The sequence below is a fragment of the Accipiter gentilis genome, chromosome 25 (assembly GCF_929443795.1).
Source record: "Accipiter gentilis chromosome 25, bAccGen1.1, whole genome shotgun sequence".
Lineage (NCBI taxonomy): Eukaryota > Metazoa > Chordata > Aves > Accipitriformes > Accipitridae > Astur > Astur gentilis.
The window spans coordinates 17,356,965-17,383,502 of record NC_064904.1 but is presented as its reverse complement, the minus strand read 5'-3'; the positions used below and the strand labels follow the sequence as shown (position 1 = coordinate 17,383,502).

The 26,538-nt window shown below is 55.2% G+C and overlaps 8 protein-coding genes and 1 pseudogene across 8 annotated transcripts in view; 7 read left to right on the top strand and 2 right to left on the bottom strand.

Annotated features, from left to right (window-relative positions):
• Nucleotides 1–10,031, bottom strand: part of LOC126050457 (inositol 1,4,5-trisphosphate receptor-interacting protein-like 1) — a 73,853-nt gene extending 63,822 nt beyond the window's left edge. The window contains exon 1 of the mRNA XM_049828327.1: nt 9,515–10,031. The gene's annotated coding sequence lies outside the window, so the exon portion shown is untranslated. The remainder of the gene's footprint in view (nt 1–9,514) is intronic.
• LOC126050462 (inositol 1,4,5-trisphosphate receptor-interacting protein-like 1) lies at nt 6,052–7,576 on the bottom strand. The gene has a single exon (XM_049828335.1). The coding sequence runs from the start codon at nt 7,564–7,566 to the stop codon at nt 6,052–6,054; it is 1,515 nt and encodes a 504-aa protein (XP_049684292.1). The 5' UTR covers nt 7,567–7,576.
• Nucleotides 10,032–15,296: 5,265 nt separating the features above from the next.
• On the top strand, nt 15,297–16,817 carry LOC126050461 (inositol 1,4,5-trisphosphate receptor-interacting protein-like 1). The gene has a single exon (XM_049828334.1). The coding sequence runs from the start codon at nt 15,297–15,299 to the stop codon at nt 16,815–16,817; it is 1,521 nt and encodes a 506-aa protein (XP_049684291.1).
• A 348-nt stretch (nt 16,818–17,165) lies between these two features.
• Nucleotides 17,166–18,104, top strand: LOC126050454 (inositol 1,4,5-trisphosphate receptor-interacting protein-like 1). The gene has a single exon (XM_049828319.1). The coding sequence runs from the start codon at nt 17,166–17,168 to the stop codon at nt 18,102–18,104; it is 939 nt and encodes a 312-aa protein (XP_049684276.1).
• Nucleotides 18,105–18,368: 264 nt separating this feature from the next.
• Nucleotides 18,369–19,695, top strand: LOC126050453 (inositol 1,4,5-trisphosphate receptor-interacting protein-like 1). The gene has a single exon (XM_049828318.1). The coding sequence runs from the start codon at nt 18,682–18,684 to the stop codon at nt 19,693–19,695; it is 1,014 nt and encodes a 337-aa protein (XP_049684275.1). The 5' UTR covers nt 18,369–18,681.
• Nucleotides 19,696–19,932: 237 nt separating this feature from the next.
• LOC126050452 (inositol 1,4,5-trisphosphate receptor-interacting protein-like 1) lies at nt 19,933–21,268 on the top strand. Its single transcript, XM_049828317.1, has 3 exons — nt 19,933–19,994; nt 20,064–20,118; nt 20,258–21,268. The coding sequence occupies exons 1-3, from the start codon at nt 19,933–19,935 to the stop codon at nt 21,266–21,268; spliced, it is 1,128 nt and encodes a 375-aa protein (XP_049684274.1).
• A 270-nt stretch (nt 21,269–21,538) lies between these two features.
• Nucleotides 21,539–22,859, top strand: LOC126050451 (inositol 1,4,5-trisphosphate receptor-interacting protein-like 1). Its single transcript, XM_049828316.1, has one exon. It carries the CDS (start codon nt 21,846–21,848, stop codon nt 22,857–22,859), a length of 1,014 nt encoding a protein of 337 aa, XP_049684273.1. The 5' UTR covers nt 21,539–21,845.
• Nucleotides 22,860–23,096: 237 nt separating this feature from the next.
• Nucleotides 23,097–24,432, top strand: LOC126050450 (inositol 1,4,5-trisphosphate receptor-interacting protein-like 1). Its single transcript, XM_049828315.1, has 3 exons — nt 23,097–23,158; nt 23,228–23,282; nt 23,422–24,432. The coding sequence occupies exons 1-3, from the start codon at nt 23,097–23,099 to the stop codon at nt 24,430–24,432; spliced, it is 1,128 nt and encodes a 375-aa protein (XP_049684272.1).
• A 268-nt stretch (nt 24,433–24,700) lies between these two features.
• LOC126050449 (inositol 1,4,5-trisphosphate receptor-interacting protein-like 1) lies at nt 24,701–26,260 on the top strand (annotated as a pseudogene).
• The last annotated feature ends 278 nt before the right edge of the window (nt 26,261–26,538 follow it).

Sequence of the window (26,538 nt, the reverse complement as noted above, 5' to 3'; positions counted from 1 at the left end):
CCTTTGTCCCCCCTGGGTGTCCCCTTTGGGTTCCCCCCCGACCTTTTGGGTGCCTCCCATGTGCCTGTGTGCCCCTTTGGATGCCTCCCACGTGCCTCCATGCCCCTTTGCGGCACCCCTCAGGTCTCTTTGGGTGTCCCCTGTCTCCCTCGTGGGTGTCCCCCAGTCCTCTCAGGGTGCCCCTTTCGCCTCCCTGCTACCCCCTAGGAAGAGAGGCCCTGGAGTCCCTCATCACTCATCCCCATCGCCATCCCCCCCACTGCTGGCACCCCCTGAAACCCCACTGTTTGTCCCAGGGTGCCCTCGGTGGAAGCCTACGAAGCAGCCATGGTGCTGAGTGGGGTGGGGGATGCGCTTGGGTACTGGGGGGGGCCGCTGGGAGTACTGCACCTCAGGACTCCGGATCCACGCTGAGCTGGCTGAGCTGGGGGGGTTGGCGGCCATCACCCTCAAGCCCCCCAAGTGGCCCATCCGTGATGACACTGTCCTCCAGCTCGCAATCACCGAGGGCCTGGCCACAGGTGGGGGGGGGTGGGCAGCAGGAGTCTCCATTGCACCCCCCAGACACAGGGGAGGGTCCCCAGGAGACGGCGTCCCCATTGTACCCCAGGCCCACAGTGGAGTGAGTGTTCTGGGGGTGGGCTGTCCCTGTCATACCCCTGGCCTGCATGCCAGTTCCCTGGGGGGGGTTGGAGGTCCCTGTGATAAGCCTTGGGCTGCATGGTGGAGGTCCGGGGGTGGGTGGTGTTGGGGCTCCCCGTTATACCCCTGGGCTGTATGGGCAGGGGAGGTCCCTGGGGACATTTGGGCATTCTCATTATACCTCTGAGCTGCTTAGGGGTGTTTCTGAGGGGGTTTGGGGGTTCTTGTTATACCTCTGACCCAGACTGGAGGGTCCCTGGGAGGGGCTTTTGGGGGTCACTGGCCAGCCCTGGAGGGGGTTTGGGGGCATCCTAATTCTGCCCCCCTTTTAGGGGCTCCAGTGAGGTTCCCTATTTCTGCCCCCCAAAAATTGGAGGGTCCCCCATTTCCACTCAAGGGGTGTCCTAATTTTCCCCACAGTCTGTGGGAATTTGTGTTCCCGTTCCTCCCATATTGGGTGCTGGGGGTGGGGGGGGTGGGGTGGTCATTTCCCTCTCCTAATTTGGGGGGCCCAGAGCAGGTTACCACTTTCCCACCCAATTCGGGGTGCTCAGGAGGATTCCCCATTTCTCCTGAGTTTTGGGGTGTTCATGGATGTTGTCCCACTTCCCCTCCTGTTGGGGGAGTGCATGGGGGGAGAGGGGGACGGGACACTGGAGTGTCAGAGACGGAGGGATGCTGTTAGCACACTCAACTCCCGACTCCCAGGCCCTGAGGGAGCTCCCAGTCCTCCCAGCACCCTGGCACAAGTGTCCGCAGTGCCATGATTCCTAGGTTCTGCTGCCAGTCCTTGCCAGAAAACTATACCCCAGCCCACTCACAGCCTCCTGCACCCTTATAGATCCTGTTGTTGCTGTAACTGCCACCTACAGATTAGGTGGCAGTGGGGCAGTCCCAAGGGGAGGTTGAACTGGGCCAACAGAAGTCCTCCTGTCAATTTATGAGTTATGGAGAAGTGTTACTGCCTGATAGCTGGCTCTGTTGGTTTCCCACAACTGACAACTGCAGTGGCGAGACCTTATGTTTGCTTCTTCAGCTCCTTCTTGAGGAATGAGCAGCATTGAATAGGTCTGCCAGTCCAGATGGCCCAAGGTCTTGAGGAACATGAAAGAAGAGCTGCCCTCACCAGCAATTTGTTTTGATTAGCTAGCATCTAGGCGGGTTGTATTAACTTGCATCTAGGCGGGATGTATTCATGATCACCCAGTGCCCAGGGATAATGGTGGCTGGTTCATCAGAGACACTATCTGAATTTACCTTCCCAGCAGTCTAGACAGGTTATCCCTGTGGTTATGAAGCAGGTGTGAGGTGTCAGCATCAGCCCTCAGATAAGGATGTTGTACCTACAGAAGCTCCCAGCACTTAGGAAGTGCTCAGTTTTCATGACTGGGGTGAGTGGTGGCAGGCTAGCCCAGCGTCCAGACCCCTGGGTGGGAAGGAGTCAATGACAGTGCTTTGGCTCAGCCCAGATCCCCCTTCCCTCAGTGACTCTCATTCAGTAGCTACAACAAGTGCACAGCTCCAGCAGCCTCCACTAAGAGCATGGTCTGCAGCTTTTAATCTAGGCAAAATAAGGAGAAGAGCACAGTCACGGCTAACAGAAATTATTCTTACCTTTATGAGGAATGGCTTCAAGTAGAGCACTCCACTGCGTGAATATGGGCTCCTCCTTCTCTTCTTCCCCAAAGCAACTTATTTGTGAAGATCCCGGTAGTGAACAGATACTGTGCTTTCTCTTCCTCTTCCCCTCTGCAAGTGTCAACCCGAGTAAGAACAAGATGCTGTGTGATGGGACGCTCCTCTCATGTCGGAAGAATCTGTAGTGGTTATTAAAGACTCGCAGGCAGGTATAAAGAAACAGATTGTGAAAAGATGGTGTGTATTCCCGCTTCCAGCGCCAGAGGAAAACAAAGGTCACCAATCTTCTGAATGCTTCCTTGCAGTCAAGGGCTTCTGGACATGCATGCGCAAACATTAAACCTGCCACCTTGGAGATGGGGCTAGAGGGAAACCCAGCTTCGTATAGACACGCTTCAGAGGAGACATCGTGAGAAAGTGTGATGGGTTGACCCTGGCTGAACACCAGGTGCCCACGAAAGCCGTTTTATCACTCCCCCATCCTCAGCTAGACAGGGGAGAGAAAATATAACAAAAGGCTTGCGGGTCGAGATAAGGACAGGAGAGATCATTCACTATTACCGTCACGGGCAAAACAGACTCAATTTGGGAAAATTAACTCAATTTATTACAAATCACCAGAGTAAGGTAATGAGAAATAAAACAAAATCACAGAACACCTTCCCACCACCCCTCCCTTCTTCCCGGGCACAACTTCACTCCCGGATTTCACCACCAAGCCCCCCCAGCGGCAAAGGGGGACAGGGATGGGGTTTATGGTCATCACACATTATTTTCTGGCGCTTCACCTCCTCAGGGCGAGGGCTGATCACACTCTTCCCCTGCTCCAGCGTGGGGTCCCACCCACGGGAGACAGTTCCTCCACGAACTCCTCCAACGTGGGCCATTCCCACGGGCTGCAGTTCTTCACGAACTGCTCCAGCATGGGTCCATTCCACGGTGTGCAGTCCTTCAGGAGCACACTGCTCCAGCGTGGGTCCCCCACGGGGTCACAAGTCCTGCCAGAAAACCTGCTCCGTGAGCTCCTCTCTCCACAGATCCGCAGGTCCTGCCAGGAACCTGCTCCAGCGCAGGGTTCCCACGGGGTCACAGCCTCCTTCGGGAACCCACCTGCTCCGGGGTGGGGTCCTCCACGGGCTACAGGTGGAGATCTGCTCCACCGTGGACCTCCCTGGACTGCAGAGGAACAGCCTGCCTCACCAGGGTCTTCACCACGGGCTGCAGGGGAATCTTCGCTCCGGCGCCTGGAGCATCTCCTCCCCCTCCTTCTGCACTGACCTTGGTGTCCGCAGGCTTGTTTCTCTTACATGTTCTCACTCCTCACTCCGGCGGCTGTTTTCTCGCGTCCCAACTTTTTTTTCCTTCTTAAAGATGTTATCACAGAGGCGTTACCACTATCACTGATAGGCTCGGCCTTGGCCAGCGGCGGGTGCATCTCAGAGCCGGCTGGTATAGGCTCGCTCTCTCTCGAACACAGGGGAAGCTTCCAGCAGCTTCTTACAGAAGCCACCCCTGTAACCCCCCCCCCACTACCAAAACCTTGCCAGACAAAACCAATACAGAAAGATGAGGTTTCCTGGCACCTTACCCACCCTGATTAAAACACTGCAACTGAAGTCAATATCAAAATTGTCACCATCCTCCCTGGGTTTCGTGGGTTTTCCATCTATTTTCCCCTCAGATGCATTGAGGAAAGAATCCACCCGTATTGTCTTCAATGTCTGCTGTGCAGACAAGGAAATGCTATATTTGTACGTGTAAAGGGATTTCTCTTGTCTTACAGGGCTGGGAGTCTGAGAGACACAAAACAGTGAAGCCATAGGTGCCATTATTTGTATAGAAATAGTTTAAATGTGAGGAGGAAACACACCTTCGACACCCTGTAGCTTCAAAAGAAGTGAGAGGAAGCATGACACATCCTGTTTCTACAACCCCTTTTCCAGTAACTCTGAAGAAAATCTTTAAACTTTAAGCGTATGCAAAGCTACTTACCTTCATTCATAGTTTTCCTGTTTTCCTCTGAGGTCAAACAGATTTATGTGTGAAAGGACAACCTGCACTTGACAGAGTGAAGCCGTTTGCCACTTCTTGTTTACACCAGTTCTGCAAAGCTAATTCCAGAGTCTCTGCCTTTTCTTGTATGATCAAACTCAATACAAACCTAAAAGCTTGAAGAGCAGAATAGGTGGCACATTTTAAATGCTTCTTCAAAGGCTGATTTGCTTCACTGTTTTCTCACGATTAAAGCAGTGCATCTGCTGAAATAACAAAGAAATTGTGCACAAAGCAAATGAAAATGCTGGAAAATCTAAGGTCAAGCAAGTTATTCTGAGTCTTAAGAATGTCCGTGGTACAGCCAAGCTCCAATCTGTCCGGTCTCTGTTCCAAAGTCAATACCTTCATTTGACGACTTTGCTCTCCCACCCTACAAATTCTTCTCAATGGCAGCCAAATTCTCATTGAAGCTCATGGGAACAAGCTCTGACACTTACATAAGTGAGTACCCCACGCACGGGAAGCATTCTTCTGAAATCAGTAGAGCCTACATTACTGTAGGTAACACAGAATTATAGAATCATTTAGGTTGGAAAAAACGTTTAAGATCATCGAGTCCAACATCATTCCAACTCCACCACTAAACCATGTCCCGAAGCACCATGTTTACGTGAAACTTTTACATGTCTCTTCTTTGGACATGCTCCAGCACCTCAACATCTTTCCTCTGGTGAGGGGCCCAAAACAAGGATGCTATTTGTGGTGCGGTCTCACCAGTGCCGAGTCCGGGGGTGGGGAATCACTTCCCTAGTCCTGCTGGCCACACTATTTCTGATACAAGCCAGGATGCTCCTGGCCCTCTTGGCCACCTGGGCCACCGGCCGGCCGTCGACCGACACCCCCAGGTCCTTTTCCGCCAGGCAGCTTTCCAGCCACTCTTCCCCAAGCCTATAGCATTGTGTGGGGCTGTTAAAAACCAAGTGCAGGACCCGGCACTTAGACTTGTTGAATGCCATACAGTTGGCCTCAGCCCATCGATCCAGCTTATCACTAGCAGGACTGATTTTACCCCTTCCCCCCGCAAAACCTAGTTTAAAGCTCTTTCAGTCAGCCCCGCACACGAAAAAGCAACACCGGCTAACAGTGAGGGCCGTACGAGGCTCCGGAGTTTCCTGGTAACGCCTTCAACCCGAGCCGCAGGGAGGCAGAAGGCTTCCCCAAAAGGCAGGTCTGCTCGGCAGACCAGGGCAGGAGTGAATGAATTCTTTACGTTGCTTTGCCTGGGCGTGTAGCTCGTGCTTTACCTACTGCACTGTCCTCTCTCAAGCCGCAAGCTTTCCCACTTTTACCCTTCCGATTCTCTCCACCGTGCCCCTGCGGGCAAGGCACTGAGTAGCTGCGTGATGATGCCAAGCTGCCTGCTGGCATTAACCCGCAGCACCCGGGAAGCCAAAGCCCAGTGACTTGCTGAGACCGGAGCCCACTGCACCAGCTCTTCTGCAAGATGCTCCCCGACGCCGTGGCAGCTGAGCTGTCAGCACCCTGTGCCCGCACTCCCCGACCCAGAGACGCACGGACACTCACGGACACAGCCTTTGTCCAAACAAGAGATTTATTGACACCTTTGCGCACGGTGGATCTCCCGGGGGGAATGGACTCTCTCAGAGGGGGAAGGCCTCTTTTTCCCTGCGGTATGAGGTGGTAGTCTGGTATGAGGTGGTAGTCTGCCATCAGCCATGAGTCCAGCAAACACAGCTCCGTGCGTGAAGATCTCTTTCAGTGTCCGTGGAACAGCAGAGTTATGAACCGTTCTCGCAGATGCCTATACTCAAGCATTGCCTCGTTGTGGGCGGCCGGATCCTGCACCAGGTGCTGGAAGAGATTGAGTGGTTCGGCCCTTTGGAAGGCGGGGGGCAAGACTATCTCCTCAGGCACCCTCTCGTTGCCGAAGAAGAAGTGGTCGAGGCGTTTCTCCTCCAGGCAGTGGTGCAGGTATTGCATGATATCTTCCATCTGCCGCACGAAATGCCTCCTGCGCCAGCCTGACAGGGGTATGGTGGTCAGGAGGTGCATCACAACTGTCTTCAAGGTATAGGTGGAAAAGCCTGTGCCCACCAGGATGCGGGCGTAGACCTGCAGGCATCTGAGGTGGAAGCTGTCATGCGGGACCTGCCTGGCCATATGCCTGAAGAACTTTGCCTCTGCCACAGCGTAGCTCTCTGGCCACGTCGTGCTTGGGGTGAAGATGGCCTCCGTATTCTGGCTGCTCACAAAGATGTCCGAATTGCCTTGCTGCACCCCAAACATCATCTCAATAGTGTGGGTTTTGTTGTTGTGTTCTGTCACCTGGAATTTGCAGGAGCGACTAAAGGGCAGCATGGTTAGACGCCATATGGATGACTGAGGCAAAGCCACCCAGGATGCTTGCACCAGTTGATAGAACCAGCGGGCAGTTTTCTGCACATCTAGGTAGGAGCCAGTGCAGAGGGTGTGTAGGAGGCTGCGGTCCTGATTCCTCCTTAGCTCCTCCTCGGGGCAGTGGAGGAAGCACAGCATCTCTCCTGCTAGCTGCTCCCTCCTGCAGGTGCACTCCAGCTCCACGCGGACGCAGAAGTTCCTCGCTGGCGTCTCCCCCCTGTTGCCCAACTCCAGGTGGAAGACGTGCCCACGGGGGGGCTTCAGGGGCACAAGCAGGCGGTAGATGATGTCTTCCTCACGGGGACTCCAACCTTCGAAGGCACTGCCCACCCCGATGGCAGGTTGCAGCACTGGGAAGAAACTGTTTGACAAGATTGTTCTGAAGATATTGATGAAGTTGTCAATGATGTCCTCTACCACCTGACAGTCCCTGGCTAGGTTCTGAACTGGCGACTGTATGTGCTCCTCGAAAAAACTTCCCAGGTCATTCTCACTGTCACTGTCGTCTTCTTCCGCCTCCTCTTCCACCTGCTCCCTGTCACTGCTGGAGCCCTCCTCGTCACTGCTGCCGTCCACCTCTTGGCTCCTTTTCCTGAGCCACCAGCAGAGCCCGAAGAGCAGGAGCAGGACTCCAGCAACGGCCCAGAACTGCCACTGCTGCAAGGCACCAAAGAGCAGGGCTCCCCAGGCAAAGCCGCTCTGCTCCTGGGTTCCCTGCTCAAGCTGCTGCAGCATCTGAGTCATCTTCCAGCTCAGGTACTCCTCACGCTGCCGCATGTGCTCGCGTGTCTCTTCATCCAGCTCATCACCGACCACATGAGCATTCCAGAGGATGCTTTCAACAACCAGGGTGAAGAATTGTATCACAGCCATGGCCTGCAGGAGGAGGGAGAGACGGGGTTCAGTGGGGCTGGGAGGGAGGGAGCTGGCGCCGGGGGGAGCAGGGCCGGGAGCCGCAGGGAGCTGGGGGCAGGTAGGAGAGGGGGCGAGGCAGCTGGGAGGCAGCAAGGCCTGCGCCCAGCCCCGGTGGCGGCGGCACCGTGCCCTGCCCGAGGTGCTCCCGCCAGCAGCTGGGCCCTCGATGCAGGCTGAGAACCCGGCCCTCGTCCAGCCCAGCCTCCCCCCGCCTGCGCACTCACCGCTCGCCCAGGCTGTACTGGCGCAGCGCTGCCGGCTGGTGCCTTTTATACCCCCCCGCCATTGTGACGCGTCCCCTCTGATGTCACAGGTGCCGGAGCGCATCACAGGCACGCCCGCCGGCCAGCCGCGGCCTTCGGCCTCACCCCGGATCAGCGACTCACGGCTGCCCTGGCGGCCTGGTGAAGGCTGGGCTCGAGTTCGTTTTCTTCACGGCAGCTTGCGTGCTGCTTTATTTCGGATCGCTTGCCGCCTGCCTGCCGACGGCAATCTGACAATCACTCACGGAACGTCCCGAGTTGTAAGGGACCCCCGAGGGTCATCGAGTCCAACCCCTGGCTCCACTCTGGGCAACCTTATAGAGAAATCACAGAATCATCGAATCACTGAGGTCGGAAAAGACCGTTAAGACCATCGAGTCCAACCGCAAACCTCACCCTGCCAACTCCACCAGTAAACCATGTCCCCGAGCGCCACGGCTACACATCTTTTAAATACCTGCAGGCATGCTGCCTCAACCACTTCCCTCGTCAGCCTGTTCCCATGCTTGATAACCCTTGCCATAAAGATATTTTTCTTAATATTCAATCAGTTGTGCAGACTAAACAACCCTAGCTCCCTCAGCTGCTCCTCAAAGGACTTGTTCTCTAGGCCCTTCACCAGCTTTGCTGCTCTTCTTTGGATGCGCTCCGGCACCTCAGTGCCATTCCTGTACTGAGTGGCCGAAAATTGAGCAGACTAATTGAGGTGAAGTCTCACCGGTGTTGTGTCCAGCAGGGGATGATGACTTCCATAGTCCTGCTGCCTAGGTCACCGAGGCTCACACAATCAAATTAAACGTGTTAAAATCAACAAGTGTATTCTTCAATCAAAATCGTTTTGAACTCCAACAACAGTCGTAAACCACAGGTTCAATGATGTAAGGGGAAATTTATACTACAGGACCTTGTTGAGAATTCTTAAGCTGTAGGGATAGTAACCCAAAACGCGCATATAACTCACTCTAATGAATGAGGGCTCTCGACCCTGAGGTGGTACTTCCAGTGCTGTGCCGACCAAGGGGGATGGTCCCCAACTGTGGACCCGCTGCTCCAGGGAGGACCAGCTTGATTTGCCCTCTGGTAGGGCACCATTTATACCACCGTCGAGTCTGGCTTGTGGTTGTATATGGTCATATTGGTCTTCATTGGTCGAGGGTCAACACTTTGTTGTTCCTGCACGTGTACCTGGTGGTTGTAACTCGACCATGCGGGTGGGGTGGCTTGACCCCCTGACTGTGGCTTCTGGGGTTTTTTTCTCTTTTTCATGGCTGAGAAGTTTCAGTCTCTATCAGGGCGAGTGTACCTGCCACACAATCCACCCCGTGACCACAGTCACAATTCAACTGGTTTCCTTGGAGTGGTGCTACAGTGACCTCTTGCCTCCAAAGTTAAAAGGGATCACAGTTTTGGTGAGTTTTGACGCTCATTGTGGATTGTCATTTCCTTCTTAGTCTGAAATCATATTGGGGTATCTAATACCTTAAAAGGTTTTAAGGGAGTATACTTAACCATTAATACAGATTTCACTACCACGCATTTCATAAAGTTTATTGAAATACAGATTACAATAATCGTAACGACAATCATTGTTAAAGATTGGAAGAGGCTGGTTATCCACCTCGACAAAGAAAATCCAAACATACCAAAAACCCTTCCCAGCCAATTAGTCCCTAGTGCAGCAACATTTGCCTCTGAGTCTCTTGCCACTTTCTTCATTTTGCTGATTTGGTCCTGAAGCAGCACCGATACATTTGGAATGTGGACACAGCAGTCATCCACTGACATGTTCAAAACTCTTCATACGCCTTTCTCCTTCAGTAGCATCAAATCCAGTATGGCTCGGTTTTGGATGGTCATTTTACTCGTATGTTGTAACTGATCGTTCAAGAGCCCCAAACTGTCAGACATAGCACTGGCTAAGGCTGATAGTTGTAGACCCAGTTCTAGAATGCTCTGTCAGTTTCATACTGGAGCAATTCCTAGCCCCAATACTGATTCCATCCACCATCCAACTTGTGTTGAGGCTTCCTGCCATCCCTTCTGAAAATCCCTTGGCCTATGATCCCACCACTTGTACGGCATAGGTCCTTCCCAATTAATAGGGCAGAGAGAAAGCACAGCTAATGTGCAGGCTAGTCCCAGGGTGGCTGGATATAGTCGGGAACCCAGGTGGCCATCAGAACATGCCCACACTAAGTTAGGGTGTGCTGAGACGCTGGATGTTTGACATGAACCTGGTGTGGTAGTAAGGGGACGACAGTAGTCTCTCTTGCTCCAGTTCAGGACAGAAGGTTGTGAGTAGCTAGTATTGCTACACAGACAGCCTTCTATTAGAGCTTCTTGGACGGGAGGTTATAGCCACAGTAATGGCATTTTATCCTTGCACCCAATTTCCACCTGACAGCTCCAGAGCAGAGATTTCCCCGCCAGTATTAGTTTTGCTTTTTTTCCATATCAGTTAGGTCCACAGGTGTGTCTAGCCCACGTGCAATTGAGGGGGCAGTCAAATGAGTTTCCGTTACATGTACTGGGACATTCACCGTTATCCTGTTCAGGGTGTTTGATACACCATGAGGTGTTTAATGGCTTTGTGTATTGTAGAGAATGTTCATTAGTGTTCCATCGAGTACTATATTCGGTAGTCCCCCATGGAATTTTGGGGCATGGTGTAGTACCGTTCCAGCTCCACCCCGTGGCCTCATGGGTAAGTTGGAGAATATAATTACATCTGCTGTTCTATAGCGAACTAGCATTTACCGCACCTGGTGACCAACTGTAGACAATATAAGTATAGCCTCCCCCCCTGCCCTCTTTGAACCTCCAGCTATAACCGTTCAATTGCTCCCATGTGAGCTCAAGGGCTAGCGATACATTGATGTCCTGCACAAAAATCAGCAGAGTGTCTTCAGCTGACTTGGGGGTAGGTAGGCAAACCGTTACAGAAGTTAGGTTCATCATCTGGGCAAATCCCACCATCATTTTTGCTACTACGTTGTCATCCAGATCTTCACCATCCATGCTGGCCACCATCATCACTGCCAGTAGGAGCACCAGGATGGCTTGTTTCTCCATTGTCCTGTAAGAAAACACAAAGCTAGGCCTCAGTCCTTTGAGACCAGGTCTCGGGGATTATCCACCGGGCACTGATATGGGGAGTCTTTCCACTCCTGTCTAGGGCTTCCCAGGCATATAAGCCTCTGGGTTTAGGCAGGGTCATAGGAACAATACCAATGGAGGGCAGCTGCAGCGTGACAGGTTGGCCCACATACATCCTTAGTGGGAACGGGTGTCCGCGATCGTCCGGTATAGAGTCATCCCGAGTTAATGGTCCCGTAGGACAAAATGCTTGAATTTTTGGACTTCAATAATTTCCCCATTGGTTATTAATAGTAAAAACTCCTAGTGGTAATCGTATGTCCCAGTTATGGCATGAAACATCAGCATGCCTTTTGATCGAACCATTGGTTCGTTCAACTATACCGTTAGCTTGGGGATAATACGGTGTGTGAACCACCCGTCTGATGCCTTCCCCTCGTGCCCAGTCTTGTACCACTGTGGCCATGAAATGTGACCCATTGTCACTTTGTATACATTCAAGGATAGGTAAAATAATAAACCATTCTCACAGAGCTTGGACTGTCTGATCTCCGGTGGCTGTGTTAATGGCGGTGGCCATAGACAATCCCGGTACCACCTCTACTCCTACCAAAATACATTTCCTCCCATGGGGTGGTTTCAAAGGGCCAACCTAATCAAACTGCCACGTGCTCCCAAGAGCCTCGCCTTGTCTGATATGCTGGGCCAGGGCTTGATTTGGGTGATCAGCCTTGAGCCTTATTCGGCATTGTGGGCAAGCTGTGAGGATTGCTTCACAGGTTTTCATAGGCACTGGCCAACCCCGGGATCAGCACTCATAATAGAGATCTGCTTTCCCTGAGTGGCTTCGCTTGATATGCAACCATTCAGCTAATGCGTCCCAATCTTCCTTCTCACTGGTGACCGTCCTGATTTGGGCCAGGTGGTCCACCCGCTGGTTCCATTTTGCAGGGGGGGTTCCATCCCGTGCGTGGCCCTTTACCCATCCCACCTTTAAAGGCCGGGACCTCCCTATTGCCAGGAGACATTGCCAGTCCTCTGTCCTCCATGCCTTTGTACGACCTCTTTCCCATTTACTAGATTCCCACTGACATATCCATTCTGTAACGCCCTGAATGGTTGCATAGGAGTCGGTATAAACGACAGTAGCACCATTCTCTGTGGCCAGTAATAGAGCCCGTAATTCTCCTACTTGTGCACTACCTTCGCCCTCTTCTTTGACTGTCTTCCCAGTACAATTTCTAATGCTACTGCTTTATATTGCCATCTTGATCCCACTGGATGGGCAGATGCATCCGTGAACCACACTCCCTGCATATCGGAGCCTGCCACAAATTCAGGTGCCTCTTCAATCGGAGGAGGTTTGTAGGGTCGACCCAACGAGGTCAGATTGGGGTTTACAGGCTGGAGGCCTTAAGCGGACCCTCTTCTAGTGGAGGCAACTGGCTAATCCCTTCTAAGTAGGCATACCCTTTCCTGACTGTGGCCTTTTGGGCTACTCCCTTGGGAGAAGGTGATCCATTAAGGATTGAGTTTAGGAAAGGAAAAGGGCCCTGTACTGTAACACCTTGTAACGTGCACAGCTTTTTGGCGTCCTTAACCACTCTAGTGATGGAAAGGACCCCCTTTTCCCAAGCCAAGTACCATTGCTCAGTCTCCTTAAATGAAGCAGAAGAGAACCACAAAGGTCTCGCCGGTGTTGGCGGTCCCTTCTGAAACATGCCACAGTGCGAAGCATGTGCAGCAAATCCCCAGTCCACCCTTAAAGGATCTCGCGGGTGCAACGGGCCTGGCCTCTGGTAGGCCTTGAGCTCATCTTTCAGGATACTGAGAGCTTCTGTATGTTGCGGAGTCCAACCCCATTTCCTTTTCTTTCAAAGCAAGTCATACAGAGGGCGGGCAATCACTGAGAGCCCGGGTATGTGTTTTCCCCAGTAGCCCAAGGTGCCTAGCAGCTGCTGTAATTCCATCTTCTTGCCTGGAGTCTGTCCCTTCTCAATCGCTGACAGAGCGTCATAAGGTACCGTGACTGCTCCAGCTACCCACCAGGCTCCTAGGAATTTAATTTCTTGTCCGGGACCTCGACATTTAGAAAGCGGAACGTCTAGCCCATTCTTGGTCAACCGACTGCAGATGGCTTCAGCCACTTGCCCTACCTGTTCCTTGTTATCTCCACCAACTACGATATCGTCTATATATTGATATATATGGATGCCTTATGGCACTTCCACGGCATTGAGAAGCTTGGCTAAGGCACCGTGGGCAACGGTAGGAGAGTGCCTGTATCCTCGGGGAAGTTGTGCCCCCTCCCAAGTAAATGCGAACTGAGGTTTGCTCTCTTGCCTTAGGGGAATCATAAAAAACATCTCCTTGACATCTAAAGCAGCCGTCCAGGGGTGGGCAGCTGCCGGTATTGCCGTTACGATTTAGGTTATGCTTGGGATGGCAGCATTTAATGGGGGGGTATTAGCTGTTTCATTTCCTACAATCAATCGTTAGTTGCCACCTCCCACCCGGTTTATGGACTGGCCAAGCTGGAGAATTACAAGGGGAACGCGTGCCACTTATGATCTGTCTTTTCTCGAGGTCGTTAATTCCTTCCAAAATCCCCCATTTGGTAGTGGGTATCGAGAGACGTGGGTCTCCCACGCTCTTGAGGAGGGCGGGTGTCACCGCAGCAGCAGCCAAGATGTCAGTAAACCGCTTCTTTGAGCAAAAGCCGCGTCCATGAGGGTCCGTGATATGAGCATGCTGGGTTACTCTTTCTAAAGCTTAAGCGTTCTAATTGTGAAAGGATTTTCAGCCATGGGTTTCTCTACGTTTGCTTTATTAACAGCTCCGAGCTGGGCCACCACCGCAGTGAATGGCGCACTCCCAAAAGTTTCCAAACCTTACGTACCCTTTTGCCACCCATTCTCCCAGTCCAAAGCCTCTGTAATTTTCCAGCCCATTTTCTGTTCTCATATCGTTATCGCTCATCATCTTACCTCATCCATGCTCCATTCTCATGTCTCGGTTCTTCTGAGATTGGTTGTCGTAGGCAGAAGGTCTCCGGTCACCATCATCTTCTTACACTTCAAAGGGGCCTATGAATTTCTAAAGAAACCTCTCAGGTTATTTCATTAATTTATCTTGCTCTAAAGTCCATCACTGACTCCCACCTCTCAGGTCTAAGAGGTATGATCCTTCCTCTCTTGGTACAGCTTGGCTGGATTTTAAGCCAGCCATGAAGAGGGAGTCTCAGAGAACAATTAAGCAGCTCATAGATATTGTTTTATAAGCACCTGCATTCTATTAATCATATCTAAAACAATTTCTAATCATTAGTTATACGTCTAATATGAATAGTCTTAAAACAATGAGGCTTAAGGCCTAGTTCCTTTCACACCAATGTTGCTTGTGTAGTATTCGTTTCCCCTGACGTCACTGAACCGCTGGTTTACTAATGTTCTTGGAGTTCTAGACAATTTTCATTGAAGAACAGACATGTTGATTTTAAAATGTTTTCTTAGATTGTCTGAGCCTCAGCGGCGCAAGACATGAAGGAACGGCTTAAAGCTGCGTCACGGGCAGTTCCGATGGGATATAAGGAACAACTTCTTCAGCGAGAGGGTGGTCAAGCAGTGGAACAAGCCCCTGCCCGGAAAGGGTCACGGCCCCAAGCCTGATGCTATTCAAGAAGCCTTTGCACATAGTCTCATCCTACGATACATACTGGAGGTTGCCTCGTGCGGAGCCAGGGGTTGGACCCGATGACCCTCGGGGGTCCCTTCGAACTCGGGACGTTCTGTCAGATTGCCGTCGGCAGGCAGGCGGCAAGCGATCCGAAATAAAGCAGCACGCAAGCTGCCGTGAAGAAAACGAACTCGAGCCCAGCCTTCACCAGGCCGCCAGGGCAGCCGTGAGTCGCTGATCCGGGGTGAGGCCGAAGGCCGCGGCTGGCCGGCGGGCGTGCCTGTGATGCGCTCCGGCACCTGTGACATCAGAGGGAACGCGTCACAATGGCGGGGGGGTATAAAAGGCACCAGCCGGCAGCGCTGCACCAGTACAGCCTGGGCGAGCGGTGAGTGCGCAGGCGGGGGGAGGCTGGGCTGGACGAGGGCCGGGTTCTCAGCCTGCATCGAGGGCCCAGCTGCTGGCGGGAGCACCTCGGGCAGGGCACGGTGCCGCCGCCACCGGGGCTGGGCGCAGGCCTTGCTGCCTCCCAGCTGCCTCGCCCCCTCTCCTACCTGCCCCCAGCTCCCTGCGGCTCCCGGCCCTGCTCCCCCCGGCGCCAGCTCCCTCCCTCCCAGCCCCACTGAACCCCTTCTCTCCCTCCTCCTGCAGGCCATGGCTGTGATACAATTCTTCAAAATTCTTCTGGCTGTGCTAAGCATCCTCTGGAACGTTCGTGTGGTCGGTGATGAGCTGGATGAGGATACACGCGAGCACATGTGGCAGCATGAGGAGTACCTGAGCTGGAAGATGACTCAGATGCTGCAGGAGCTGGAGCAGAGGACGCAGGAGCAGAGCGGCTTTGCCTGGGGAGCCCTGCTCTTTGGTGCCTTGCAGCAGTGGCAGTTCTGGGCTGTTGCTGGAGTCCTGCTCCTGCTCTTCGGGCTCTGCTGGTGGCTCAGGAAAAGGAGCCATGAGGTGGACGGCAGCAGTGACGAGGAGAGCTCCAGCAGTGACAGGGAGCAGGTGGAAGAGGAGGCGGAAGAAGACGACAGTGACAGTGAGAATGACCTGGGAAGTTTTTTCGAGGAGCACATACAGTGGCCAGTTCAGAACCTAGCCAGGGACTGTCAGGTGGTAAAGGACATCATTGACAACTTCTTCCTTATCTTCAGAACAATCTTGTCAAACAGTTTCTTCCCAGTGCTGCAACCTGCCATCGGGGTGGGCAGTGCCTTCGAAGGTTGGAGTCCCCGTGAGGACTACATCATCTACCGCCTGCTTGTGCCCCTGAAGCCCCCCCGTGGGCACGTCTTCCTCCTGGAGTTGGGCAACAGGGGGGAGACGCCAGCGAGGAACTCCAGGGTCCGCGTGGAGTTGGAGTGCACCTGCAGGATGGAGCAGCTGGCAGGAGAGATGCTGTGCTTTCTCCACCGCCCCGAGGAGGAGCTAAGGAGGAATCAGGACCGCAGCCTCCTACACACCCTCTGCACTGGCTCCTACCTAGATGTGCAGAAAACTGCACACTGGTTCTATCAACTGGTGCAAGCACACTGGGAGGTTTTGCCTCAGTCATCCACATGCATTCTAACCATGCTGCCCTCTAGTCACTCCTGCAAATTCCAGGTGACAGAACACAACAACAAAACCCACATTATTGAGATGATGTTTGGGGTGCAGCAAGGCAATTCGGACATCTTTGTGAGCAGCCAGAATACGGAGGCCATCTTCAACCCTAGCACGACGTGGCCAGAGAGCTACGCTGTGGCAGAGGCAAAGTTTTTCAGGCATATGGCCAGGCAGGTCCCACATGACAGCTTCCACCTCAGATGCCTGCAGGTCTACGCCCGCATGCTGGAGGGCATAGGCTTTTCCACCTATACCTTGAAGACAGTTGTGATGCACCTCCTGACCACCATACCCCTGTCAGGCTGGTGCAGGAGGCATTTCGTGCGGCGGATGGAGGATATCATGCGATACCTGCGCCGCTGCCTGGAGGAGAAACGCCTCGACCACTTCTTCTTCGGCAACGAGAGGGTGCCTGAGGAGATAATCTTGCCCCGAGACTTCCAAACGGCCAAACCACTCAACCTCTTCCAGCACCTGGTGCAGGATCCGGCCACCCACGATGAGGCAATGCGTGAGTATAGGGATCTGCGAGAACGGTTCATAAGTCTGCTGTTCCACGGATACTGAAAGAGATCTTCACGCACGGAGCTCTGGTTGCAGGACTCACGGCTGATGGCAGACTACCACCTCATACCAGACTACCACCTCATACCGCAGGGAAAAAAAGGCCTTCCCCCTCTGAGAGAGTCCATTCCCCCCGGGAGATCCACCGTGCACAAAGGTGTCAATAAATCTCTTGTTTGGACAAAGGCTGTGTCCGTGAGTGTCCGTGCGTCTCTGGGTCGGGGAGTGCGGGCATAGGGTGCTGACAGCTCAGCTGCCACGGCGTCGGGGAGCATCTTGCAGAAGAGCTGGTGCAGTGGGCTCTGGTCTCAGCGAGTCACTGGGCTTTGGCTTCCTGGGTGCTGCGGGTTAATGCCAGCAGGCAGCTTGGCATCACAGCAGCATAATGAGTATCTTAGCTGGAAGATGACTCAGATGCTGCAGGAGCTGGAGCAGGGAACCCAGGAGCAGAGCGGCTTTGCCTGGGGAGCCCTGCTCTTTGGTGCCTTGCAGCAGTGGCAGTTCTGGGCCGTTGCTGGAGTCCTGCTCCTGCTCTTCGGGCTCTGCTGGTGGCTCAGGAAAAGGAGCCGTCAGCCAGCCAGCAGTAGCAAGGAGGCCAGCTGCAGGAAGAAGGCGGCTAAGAAGAAGCAAAAAGTAAATTCCAGTGTTGCAGTAGATGCGGGCAGAATTTCAGTCAAGCGCCTCCTGGACCTGGCAGAATCATTCATGATGGTGGATAAGATGATGGATGAACTTCTCCGTATGTGCCAAACACTTTCCAGGAATAGTTTTATGCCACAAGTGAAGCCAGCTGTCGTTTTCAGAAGCACCTTAGAAGGTTGGAGTCTCTCTAAGGATGATGCTGCCTACAACCTGCTCGTGCCCCTGAAGCCCCCCTGTGGGCACGCCTTCCACCTGGAGTTGGGCAATAGGGGGGAGAGGCCAGCGAGGAACTCCAGGGTCCGCGTGCAGCTGGAGTGCATCTGTACAAGGGAACAGCTGGTGGAGGACATGCTGTGCTTCCTGCACCACCCCAAGGAGAAGCTGAGGAAAAATCAGAGTGCCAGCCTACTAGACACACTCTGCACTGGCCCCTACCTAGACATGGAGAAAACCACCCGCTGGTTCCAAATCTTGGTAAAAGCATCCTGGCAGCTTTTGCCTCAGTCGAGACACCACCGCTTAACCGTGCTGCCCTCCAAGCACTCGTGCAAGCTCCGGCTGACGAACACTTCCAATAGTCCCCTGCTGATTGTGATGACATTTATGGTGCAGCAAGATGGCTTGGACACCTTCCTGAGCATCGAGTAGGCGGAGACCAGTGTTACCAGCACAGGACGTGTCCAGAGAGTCCATTCCCTCCGGGAGATCCACTGTGCGCAAAGGTGTCAATAAATCTCTTGTTTGGACAAAGGCTGTGTCCGTGAGTGTCCGTGCGTCTCTGGGTCGGGGAGTGCGGGCACAGTCGCTGAGCCGGGGTGAGGCCGAAGGCCGCGGCTGGCCGGCGGGTGTGCCTGTGATGCGCTCCGGCACCTGTGACATCAGAGGGGACGCGTCACAATGGCAGGGGGGTATAAAAGGCACCAGCCGGCAGCGCTGCGCCAGTACAGCCTGGGCGAGCGGTGAGTGCGCAGGCGGGGGGAGGCTGGGCTGGACGAGGGCCGGGTTCTCAGCCTGCATCGAGGGCCCAGCTGCTGGCGGGAGCACCTCGGGCAGGGCACGGTGCCGCCGCCACCGGGGCTGGGCGCAGGCCTTGCTGCCTCCCAGCTGCCTCGCCCCCTCTCCTACCTGCCCCCAGCTCCCTGCGGCTCCCGGCCCTGCTCCCCCCGGCGCCAGCTCCCTCCCTCCCAGCCCCACTGAACCCCTTCTCTCCCTCCTCCTGCAGGCCATGGCTGTGATACAATTCTTCACCCTGGTTGTTGAAAGCATCCTCTGGAATGCTCATGTGGTCGGTGATGAGCTGGATGAAGAGACACGCGAGCACATGCGGCAGCGTGAGGAGTACCTGAGCTGGAATATGACTCAGATGCTGCAGCAGCTGGAGCAGGGAACCCAGGAGCAGAGCGGCTTTGCCTGGGGAGCCCTGCTCTTTGGTGCCTTGCAGCAGTGGCAGTTCTGGGCCGTTGCTGGAGTCCTGCTCCTGCTCTTCGGGCTCTGCTGGTGGCTCAGGAAAAGGAGCCGTCAGCCAGCCAGCAGTAGCAAGGAGGCCAGCTGCAGGAAGAAGGCGGCTAAGAAGAAGCAAAAAGTAAATTCCAGTGTTGCAGTAGATGCGGGCAGAATTTCGGTCAAGCGCCTCCTGGACCTGGCAGAATCATTCATGATGGTGGATAAGATGATGGATGAACTTCTCCGTATGTGCCGAATGCTTTCCAGGAATAGTTTTATGCCACAAGTGAAGCCAGCTGTCGTTTTCAGAAGCACCTTAGAAGGTTGGAGTCTCTCTAAGGATGATGCTGCCTACAACCTGCTCGTGCCCCTGAAGCCCCCCCGTGGGCACACCTTCCACCTGGAGTTGGGCAACACTGGGGAGAGGCCACCGAGGAACTCCAGGGTCCGCGTGGAGCTGGAGTGCTCCTGCAGGAGGGAGCAGCTGGTGGAGGACATGCTGTGCTTCCTGCACCACCCCAAGGAGGAGCTGAGGAAAAATCAGAGTGCCAGCCTCCTAGACTCCCTCTGCACTGGCCCCTACCTAGACATGGAGAAAACCACCCGCTGGTTCCAAATCTTGGTAAAAGCATCCTGGCAGCTTTTGCCTCAGTCGAGACACCACCGCTTAACCGTGCTGCCCTCCAGGCACTCCTGCAAGCTCCGGCTGACGAACACTTCCAATAGTCCCCTGCTGATTGTGATGACATTTATGGTGCAGCAAGATGGCTTGAACACCTTCCTGAGCATCGAGTAGGCAGAGACCAGTGTTACCAGCGCAGGACGTGGCCAGAGAGTCCATTCCCTCCGGGAGATCCACCGTGCGCAAAGGTGTCAATAAATCTCTTGTTTGGACAAAGGCTGTGTCCGTGAGTGTCCGTGTGTCTCTGGGTCGGGGAGTGCGGGCACAGTCGCTGAGCCGGGGTGAGTCCGAAGGCCGCGGCTGGCCTGTGATGCGCTCCGGCACCTGTGACATCAGAGGGGACGCGTCACAATGGCGGGGGGGTATAAAAGGCACCAGCCGGCAGCGCTGCGCCAGTACAGCCTGGGCGAGCGGTGAGTGCGCAGGCGGGGGGAGGCTGGGCTGGACGAGGGCCAGGTTCTCAGCCTGCATCGAGGGCCCAGCTGCTGGCGGGAGCACCTCGGGCAGGGCACGGTGCCGCCGCCACCGGGGCTGAGCGCAGGCCTTGCTGCCTCCCAGCTGCCTCGCCCCCTCTCCTACCTGCCCCCAGCTCCCTGCGGCTCCCGGCCCTGCTCCCCCCGGCGCCAGCTCCCTCCCTCCCAGCCCCACTGAACCCCTTCTCTCCCTCCTCCTGCAGGCCTTGGCTGTGATACAATTCTTCAAAATTCTTCTGGCTGTGCTAAGCATCCTCTGGAACGTTCGTTTGGTCGGCGATGAGCTGGATGAGGATACACGTGAGCGCATGCGGCAGCGTGAGGAGTACCTGAGCTGGAAGATGACTCAGATGCTGCAGGAGCTGGAGCAGGGAACCCAGGAGCAGAGCGGCTTTGCCTGGGGAGCCCTGCTCTTTGGTGCCTTGCAGCAGTGGCAGTTCTGGGTCGTTGCTGGAGTCCTGCTCCTGCTCTTCGGGCTCTGCTGGTGGCTCAGGAATAGGAGCTCTCAGCCAGCCAGCAGTAGCAAGAAGGCCAGCTGCAGGAAGAAGGCGGCTAAGAAGAAGCAAAAAGTAAATTCCAGTGTTGCAGTAGATGCGGGCAGAATTTCGGTCAAGCGCCTCCTGGACCTGGCAGAATCATTCATGATGGTGGATGAAATTCTCCTTATGTGCCAAACGCTTTCCAGGAATAGTTTTATGCCACAAGTGAAGCTAGCTGTCGTTTTGAGAAGCATCTCAAAAGGTTGGAGTCTCTCTAAGGATGACGCTGCCTACAACCTGCTCGTGCCCCTGAAGCCCCCCCGTGGGCACGCCTTCCACCTGGAGTTGGGCAACAGTGGGGAGAGGCCAGTGAGGAACTCCAGGGTCCGCGTGGAGCTGGAGTGCTCCTGCAGGAGGGAGCAGCTGGCAGGAGAGATGCTGTGCTTCCTGCACCACCCCGAGGAGGAGCTGAGGAAAAATCAGAGTGCCAGCCTCCTAGACACCCTCTGCACCGGCCCCTACCTAGACATGGAGAAAACCACCCGCTGGTTCCAAATCTTGGTAAAAGCATCCTGGCAGCTTTTGCCTCAGTCGAGACACCACCGCTTAACCGTGCTGCCCTCCAAGCACTCGTGCAAGCTCCGGCTGACGAACACTTCCAATAGTCCCCTGCTGATTGTGATGACATTTATGGTGCAGCAAGATGGCTTGGACACCTTCCTGAGCATCGAGTAGGCGGAGACCAGTGTTACCAGCACAGGACGTGTCCAGAGAGTCCATTCCCTCCGGGAGATCCACTGTGCGCAAAGGTGTCAATAAATCTCTTGTTTGGACAAAGGCTGTGTCCGTGAGTGTCCGTGCGTCTCTGGGTCGGGGAGTGCGGGCACAGTCGCTGAGCCGGGGTGAGGCCGAAGGCCGCGGCTGGCCGGCGGGTGTGCCTGTGATGCGCTCCGGCACCTGTGACATCAGAGGGGACGCGTCACAATGGCAGGGGGGTATAAAAGGCACCAGCCGGCAGCGCTGCGCCAGTACAGCCTGGGCGAGCGGTGAGTGCGCAGGCGGGGGGAGGCTGGGCTGGACGAGGGCCGGGTTCTCAGCCTGCATCGAGGGCCCAGCTGCTGGCGGGAGCACCTCGGGCAGGGCACGGTGCCGCCGCCACCGGGGCTGGGCGCAGGCCTTGCTGCCTCCCAGCTGCCTCGCCCCCTCTCCTACCTGCCCCCAGCTCCCTGCGGCTCCCGGCCCTGCTCCCCCCGGCGCCAGCTCCCTCCCTCCCAGCCCCACTGAACCCCTTCTCTCCCTCCTCCTGCAGGCCATGGCTGTGATACAATTCTTCACCCTGGTTGTTGAAAGCATCCTCTGGAATGCTCATGTGGTCGGTGATGAGCTGGATGAAGAGACACGCGAGCACATGCGGCAGCGTGAGGAGTACCTGAGCTGGAATATGACTCAGATGCTGCAGCAGCTGGAGCAGGGAACCCAGGAGCAGAGCGGCTTTGCCTGGGGAGCCCTGCTCTTTGGTGCCTTGCAGCAGTGGCAGTTCTGGGCCGTTGCTGGAGTCCTGCTCCTGCTCTTCGGGCTCTGCTGGTGGCTCAGGAAAAGGAGCCGTCAGCCAGCCAGCAGTAGCAAGGAGGCCAGCTGCAGGAAGAAGGCGGCTAAGAAGAAGCAAAAAGTAAATTCCAGTGTTGCAGTAGATGCGGGCAGAATTTCGGTCAAGCGCCTCCTGGACCTGGCAGAATCATTCATGATGGTGGATAAGATGATGGATGAACTTCTCCGTATGTGCCGAATGCTTTCCAGGAATAGTTTTATGCCACAAGTGAAGCCAGCTGTCGTTTTCAGAAGCACCTTAGAAGGTTGGAGTCTCTCTAAGGATGATGCTGCCTACAACCTGCTCGTGCCCCTGAAGCCCCCCCGTGGGCACACCTTCCACCTGGAGTTGGGCAACACTGGGGAGAGGCCACCGAGGAACTCCAGGGTCCGCGTGGAGCTGGAGTGCTCCTGCAGGAGGGAGCAGCTGGTGGAGGACATGCTGTGCTTCCTGCACCACCCCAAGGAGGAGCTGAGGAAAAATCAGAGTGCCAGCCTCCTAGACTCCCTCTGCACTGGCCCCTACCTAGACATGGAGAAAACCACCCGCTGGTTCCAAATCTTGGTAAAAGCATCCTGGCAGCTTTTGCCTCAGTCGAGACACCACCGCTTAACCGTGCTGCCCTCCAGGCACTCCTGCAAGCTCCGGCTGACGAACACTTCCAATAGTCCCCTGCTGATTGTGATGACATTTATGGTGCAGCAAGATGGCTTGAACACCTTCCTGAGCATCGAGTAGGCAGAGACCAGTGTTACCAGCGCAGGACGTGGCCAGAGAGTCCATTCCCTCCGGGAGATCCACCGTGCGCAAAGGTGTCAATAAATCTCTTGTTTGGACAAAGGCTGTGTCCGTGAGTGTCCGTGTGTCTCTGGGTCGGGGAGTGCGGGCACAGTCGCTGAGCCGGGGTGAGTCCGAAGGCCGCGGCTGGCCTGTGATGCGCTCCGGCACCTGTGACATCAGAGGGGACGCGTCACAATGGCGGGGGGGTATAAAAGGCACCAGCCGGCAGCGCTGCGCCAGTACAGCCTGGGCGAGCGGTGAGTGCGCAGGCGGGGGGAGGCTGGGCTGGACGAGGGCCAGGTTCTCAGCCTGCATCGAGGGCCCAGCTGCTGGCGGGAGCACCTCGGGCAGGGCACGGTGCCGCCGCCACCGGGGCTGAGCGCAGGCCTTGCTGCCTCCCAGCTGCCTCGCCCCCTCTCCTACCTGCCCCCAGCTCCCTGCGGCTCCCGGCCCTGCTCCCCCCGGCGCCAGCTCCCTCCCTCCCAGCCCCACTGAACCCCTTCTCTCCCTCCTCCTGCAGGCCTTGGCTGTGATACAATTCTTCAAAATTCTTCTGGCTGTGCTAAGCATCCTCTGGAACGTTCGTTTGGTCGGCGATGAGCTGGATGAGGATACACGTGAGCGCATGCGGCAGCGTGAGGAGTACCTGAGCTGGAAGATGACTCAGATGCTGCAGGAGCTGGAGCAGGGAACCCAGGAGCAGAGCGGCTTTGCCTGGGGAGCCCTGCTCTTTGGTGCCTTGCAGCAGTGGCAGTTCTGGGTCGTTGCTGGAGTCCTGCTCCTGCTCTTCGGGCTCTGCTGGTGGCTCAGGAATAGGAGCTCTCAGCCAGCCAGCAGTAGCAAGAAGGCCAGCTGCAGGAAGAAGGCGGCTAAGAAGAAGCAAAAAGTAAATTCCAGTGTTGCAGTAGATGCGGGCAGAATTTCGGTCAAGCGCCTCCTGGACCTGGCAGAATCATTCATGATGGTGGATGAAATTCTCCTTATGTGCCAAACGCTTTCCAGGAATAGTTTTATGCCACAAGTGAAGCTAGCTGTCGTTTTGAGAAGCATCTCAAAAGGTTGGAGTCTCTCTAAGGATGACGCTGCCTACAACCTGCTCGTGCCCCTGAAGCCCCCCCGTGGGCACGCCTTCCACCTGGAGTTGGGCAACAGTGGGGAGAGGCCAGTGAGGAACTCCAGGGTCCGCGTGGAGCTGGAGTGCTCCTGCAGGAGGGAGCAGCTGGCAGGAGAGATGCTGTGCTTCCTGCACCACCCCGAGGAGGAGCTGAGGAAAAATCAGAGTGCCAGCCTCCTAGACACCCTCTGCACCGGCCCCTACCTAGACATGGAGAAAACCACCCGCTGGTTCCAAATCTTGGTAGAAGCATCCTGGCGGCTTTTGCCTCAGTCGAGACACCACCGCTTAACCATGCTGCCCTCCAGGCGCTCCTGCAAGCTCCGGCTGACGAACGTTTCCAATAGTCCCCTGCTGATTGTGATGACATTTGGGGTGCAGTACGATGGCTTGGACACCTTCCTGAGCATCGAGTAGGCAGAGACCAGTGTTACCAGCGCAGGACGTGGCCAGAGAGTCCATTCCCTCCGGGAGATCCACCGTGCGCAAAGGTGTCAATAAATCTCTTGTTTGGACAAAGGCTGTGTCCGTGAGTGTCCGTGCGTCTCTGGGTCGGGGAGTGCGGGCACAGGGTGCTGACAGCTCAGCTGCCACGGCGTCGGGGAGCATCTTGCAGAAGAGCTGGTGCAGTGGGCTCTGGTCTCAGCGAGTCACTGGGCTTTGGCTTCCTGGGTGCTGCGGGTTAATGCCAGCAGGCAGCTTGGCATCACAGCAGCATAATGAGTATCTTAGCTGGAAGATGACTCAGATGCTGCAGGAGCTGGAGCAGGGAACCCAGGAGCAGAGTGGCTTTGCTTGGGGAGCCCTGCTCTTTGGTGCCTTGCAGCAGTGGCAGTCCTGGGCCACCAGTGGAGTCCTGCTCCTGCTCTTCGGGCTCTGCTGGTGGTTCAGGAAAAGGAGCTCTCAGCCAGCAGCAGCAGCAAGGAGGCCAGCTGCAGGGAGAAGACGGATAAGGAGGAGCAAGAAGTGAATTCCAGTGTTGCAGTAGATGCGGGCAGAATTTCGGTCAAGTGCCTCCTGGAGCTGCCAGAATCGCTCATGATGGTGGATGAGATGGCGGATGAAATTCTCCGTATGTGCCGAAAGGTTTCCAGGGATAGTTTTACGCTGCGACTGAAGCCAGCTGTTGGTGTGAGAAGTGCCTTAGAAGGTTGGAGTGTCTGTGAGGATGATGCTGCCTACAACCTGCTCGTGCCTCTGAAGCCCCCCCATGGGCACACCTTCCATCTGCAGCTGCACACCACCGGGGAGATGCCAGTGAGGAACTCCAGGGTCCACGTGTAGCTGGAGTGCACCTGCACGAGGGAGTGGCTGGTGGAGGACGTGCTGGTCTTCCTGCACCACCCCAAGGAGGAGCTTAGGAAAAATCAGGGTCCCATCCTCCTAGGCACCATCTGCACCAGCCCCTACCTAGACATGGAGAAAACCACCCGCTGGTTCCAAATCTTGGTAAAAGCAGCCTGGGTGGTTTTGCCTCAGTCGAGACACTACCATTTAACTGTGCTGCCCTCCAGGCGCTCCTGCAAGCTCTGGCTGATGAACGCTTCCGATAGTCCCCTGCTGATTGAAATATCTGGTGTGCAGCAAGATGGCTTGGACGCCTTGCTGAGCATCAAGTAGGCAGAGGCCAGTGTTACCAGCAGCAGGACGTGGCCAGAGAGCTGGGCTATGGTAGAGGTGCAGTTCTTCAGGCACAGGGCCAGGCCTGAAGTCACTCCCCGGGGAGCTGGTGCTGCAGAACTGAGCACGCTGGACACAGAGAACACGCTCCTCAATTGGCTGTGGCAATCACTGTCCCAGCTTTCCTACACAGCAAAAGCACATGCTGCAGAGTGGGACCCGATGCAGCCAAAGGGGCCATTGCAAGGAGCCTTGCGACAGAGATGCCTGTTACCACTGGGACAGCGACCGCCTTCCCCCTCTGAGAGTCCATTCCCTCCGGGACATCCACCGTGCGCAAAGATGTCCTCATGAGGACAATGCTGTCTACCACCTGCTTGTGCCCCTGCATTCTCTCCTTGGGCATGCCTTCCACCTTGATATAGTCACCATGGAGGAGATGTGGGTGAGAGAATCCTGCATCTGCATGGAGCTGGAGCATACCTGCACGAGGGAGTGGCTGGTGGAGAACATGCTGTGCTTCCTCCACCACCCTGAAGACACACTGAGTAAATACCTGTATCACCCCCCCCCACCAGGTTATGGTGCTGCCCTCCTCACACTACTGCAAACTCTGGCTAGCTGACACCTTCAGGAGGCCTGTTTTCATAATGCTGACATTTGGCAGGGAGAAAGGCAACTCAGACATCTTCCTAACCATTTGGTAGGCTGAGGCTGGCTTTACTGGCTTTTGCTTTCTCTCTGATAGGATTGTGTCTTTCAAGTAGCATTTGGTCATCTCATGATATCATATTCATCCTTCATGAGTCCTTAGGATTTTAAGCTATGTTTTTGGGGGTTAGATTGTCTTTAGCAGGAAACGTACCACTTTTAGCATAGCTAGAGCAAGTATGTGGGAGCCGT

Coding starts and splice junctions, on each gene's coding strand:
- LOC126050462 (XM_049828335.1), bottom strand. CDS start 7,566: ATGGCTGTGATACAATTCTTCACCCTGGTTGTTGAAAGCATCCTCTGG.
- LOC126050461 (XM_049828334.1), top strand. CDS start 15,297: ATGGCTGTGATACAATTCTTCAAAATTCTTCTGGCTGTGCTAAGCATC.
- LOC126050454 (XM_049828319.1), top strand. CDS start 17,166: ATGCCAGCAGGCAGCTTGGCATCACAGCAGCATAATGAGTATCTTAGC.
- LOC126050453 (XM_049828318.1), top strand. CDS start 18,682: ATGGCTGTGATACAATTCTTCACCCTGGTTGTTGAAAGCATCCTCTGG.
- LOC126050452 (XM_049828317.1), top strand. CDS start 19,933: ATGGCGGGGGGGTATAAAAGGCACCAGCCGGCAGCGCTGCGCCAGTAC. Junction 19,995..20,063: donor CAGTACAGCCTGGGCGAGCG/GTGAGTGCGCAG, acceptor TCGAGGGCCCAG/CTGCTGGCGGGAGCACCTCG. Junction 20,119..20,257: donor CGCCGCCACCGGGGCTGAGC/GCAGGCCTTGCT, acceptor CTCCTCCTGCAG/GCCTTGGCTGTGATACAATT.
- LOC126050451 (XM_049828316.1), top strand. CDS start 21,846: ATGGCTGTGATACAATTCTTCACCCTGGTTGTTGAAAGCATCCTCTGG.
- LOC126050450 (XM_049828315.1), top strand. CDS start 23,097: ATGGCGGGGGGGTATAAAAGGCACCAGCCGGCAGCGCTGCGCCAGTAC. Junction 23,159..23,227: donor CAGTACAGCCTGGGCGAGCG/GTGAGTGCGCAG, acceptor TCGAGGGCCCAG/CTGCTGGCGGGAGCACCTCG. Junction 23,283..23,421: donor CGCCGCCACCGGGGCTGAGC/GCAGGCCTTGCT, acceptor CTCCTCCTGCAG/GCCTTGGCTGTGATACAATT.